The sequence below is a fragment of the Nannospalax galili genome, unplaced genomic scaffold (genome assembly GCF_000622305.1).
Source record: "Nannospalax galili isolate Female #2095 unplaced genomic scaffold, S.galili_v1.0 scaffold1395, whole genome shotgun sequence".
Classification (NCBI taxonomy): Eukaryota; Metazoa; Chordata; class Mammalia; order Rodentia; family Spalacidae; genus Nannospalax; species Nannospalax galili.
The window spans coordinates 322,967-324,125 of NW_008336062.1; the positions used below are offsets into that span (position 1 = coordinate 322,967).

Below are 1,159 nucleotides of genomic sequence, written 5' to 3' on the forward strand. Positions count from 1 at the left end.
GCCCTATGTAGCTGAGGATGACCTTGAACTCCCAAACTTCCTGCCCCCACCAAGCGCTGGGATTACAAAGCTGTACCACTACACACCGGCCTCTTGATTTTCTAATGCAGGATTCATCCCTTTCAGCTTGCGAGCAAAATATGGTTCAGAAGGTTAGCTGTTAGCACCAAGGAAAAAGTGCTATTTTAATTCTTTACATCCTTGTTTTATTTTAGCATCAGTTTTCTCTCCTCCGTTACAATTTTAATGGAGTCCTTGATGTTGTTTTTTTTTTTTTTTTTCAAACATACTCTCAAGAGCTTTCATTGCGCCTGTTTTCAGTGGTGCATCCTGTGGTGTGCAGCAGATGTAAAACCACAGTGAAACAGGTTGGTTTTAGAACTACTTCTATGGCTTAAAGAGCGCCTGGTTACAACAGCCACAATTTTTATTTAAATTCAATGTTTTCCTTGCGTTCATTACTAGGCCCTCCAGAATGAGGAATGAGCTTCATTCTGCTGTGCCCAGACTGTTTTCTTTGTTGCCTCCACGACCCTGGAGAACGTGTTTCCCGGGGAGGCATTCTTGGACTGGAGCAGAGACCAGGAAGACAAGATCTAAAGATCTGGTACCTCCCGCATCGGCTCCTCCCTACTCGGGAGGCGGGAATCACTAGACAGTCCGAACAGTCCACGGTCTAGCCCCGGCTCTCAGGCCTGTGGTCCGTGGATGCGTTTCACTCTCCCCCTTTCCTGTCTTCCAGCCCATCTCCAGGCCAACCGTACAGGCAGCCGCGGCTAGCCACCACACGCCCCGGCCCCATCCGGGAGCTGGCGGGCCGGCTGCAGACGACTTCGCAGGCAGAGGAAGCCTAGCCCGGACGCACCCTGCACAGCGCCCGGCGCCCCGCGCCCCGCGCCCACAACTCCGCGCTCCCACCCGGCCTTTGTACGTGCACAGAGGCGAGCCAGCGCGCCGTGCACGTGACCCCGCCGAACGTGGCATTGTGTTATCACGTGACCCAGGTGCGTACGCGACGGAGCGGGCTGCGAAGATGGCGGACGAGGAGGCCGAACAGGAGCGGCTGAGCGGCGGCGGCTGCGCGGCGGAGCTGCGGCGCCTGGGCGAGCGGCTGCAGGAGCTGGAGCGGCGGCTGCGCGAGAGCCGGGAGCCTGCGGTG

The 1,159-nt window shown here is 56.4% G+C and overlaps 1 protein-coding gene across 1 annotated transcript in view; it reads left to right on the plus strand.

Moving 5' to 3' along the window:
- The first annotated feature begins 889 nt into the window (after window positions 1–889).
- Znf292 (zinc finger protein 292) overlaps window positions 890–1,159 on the plus strand; it is a 91,212-nt gene continuing 90,942 nt past the window's right edge. The window contains exon 1 of the mRNA XM_029562385.1: window positions 890–1,156. Within this exon, the coding sequence (XP_029418245.1) occupies window positions 1,034–1,156 (123 nt within the window). The 5' untranslated portion in view covers window positions 890–1,033. The remainder of the gene's footprint in view (window positions 1,157–1,159) is intronic.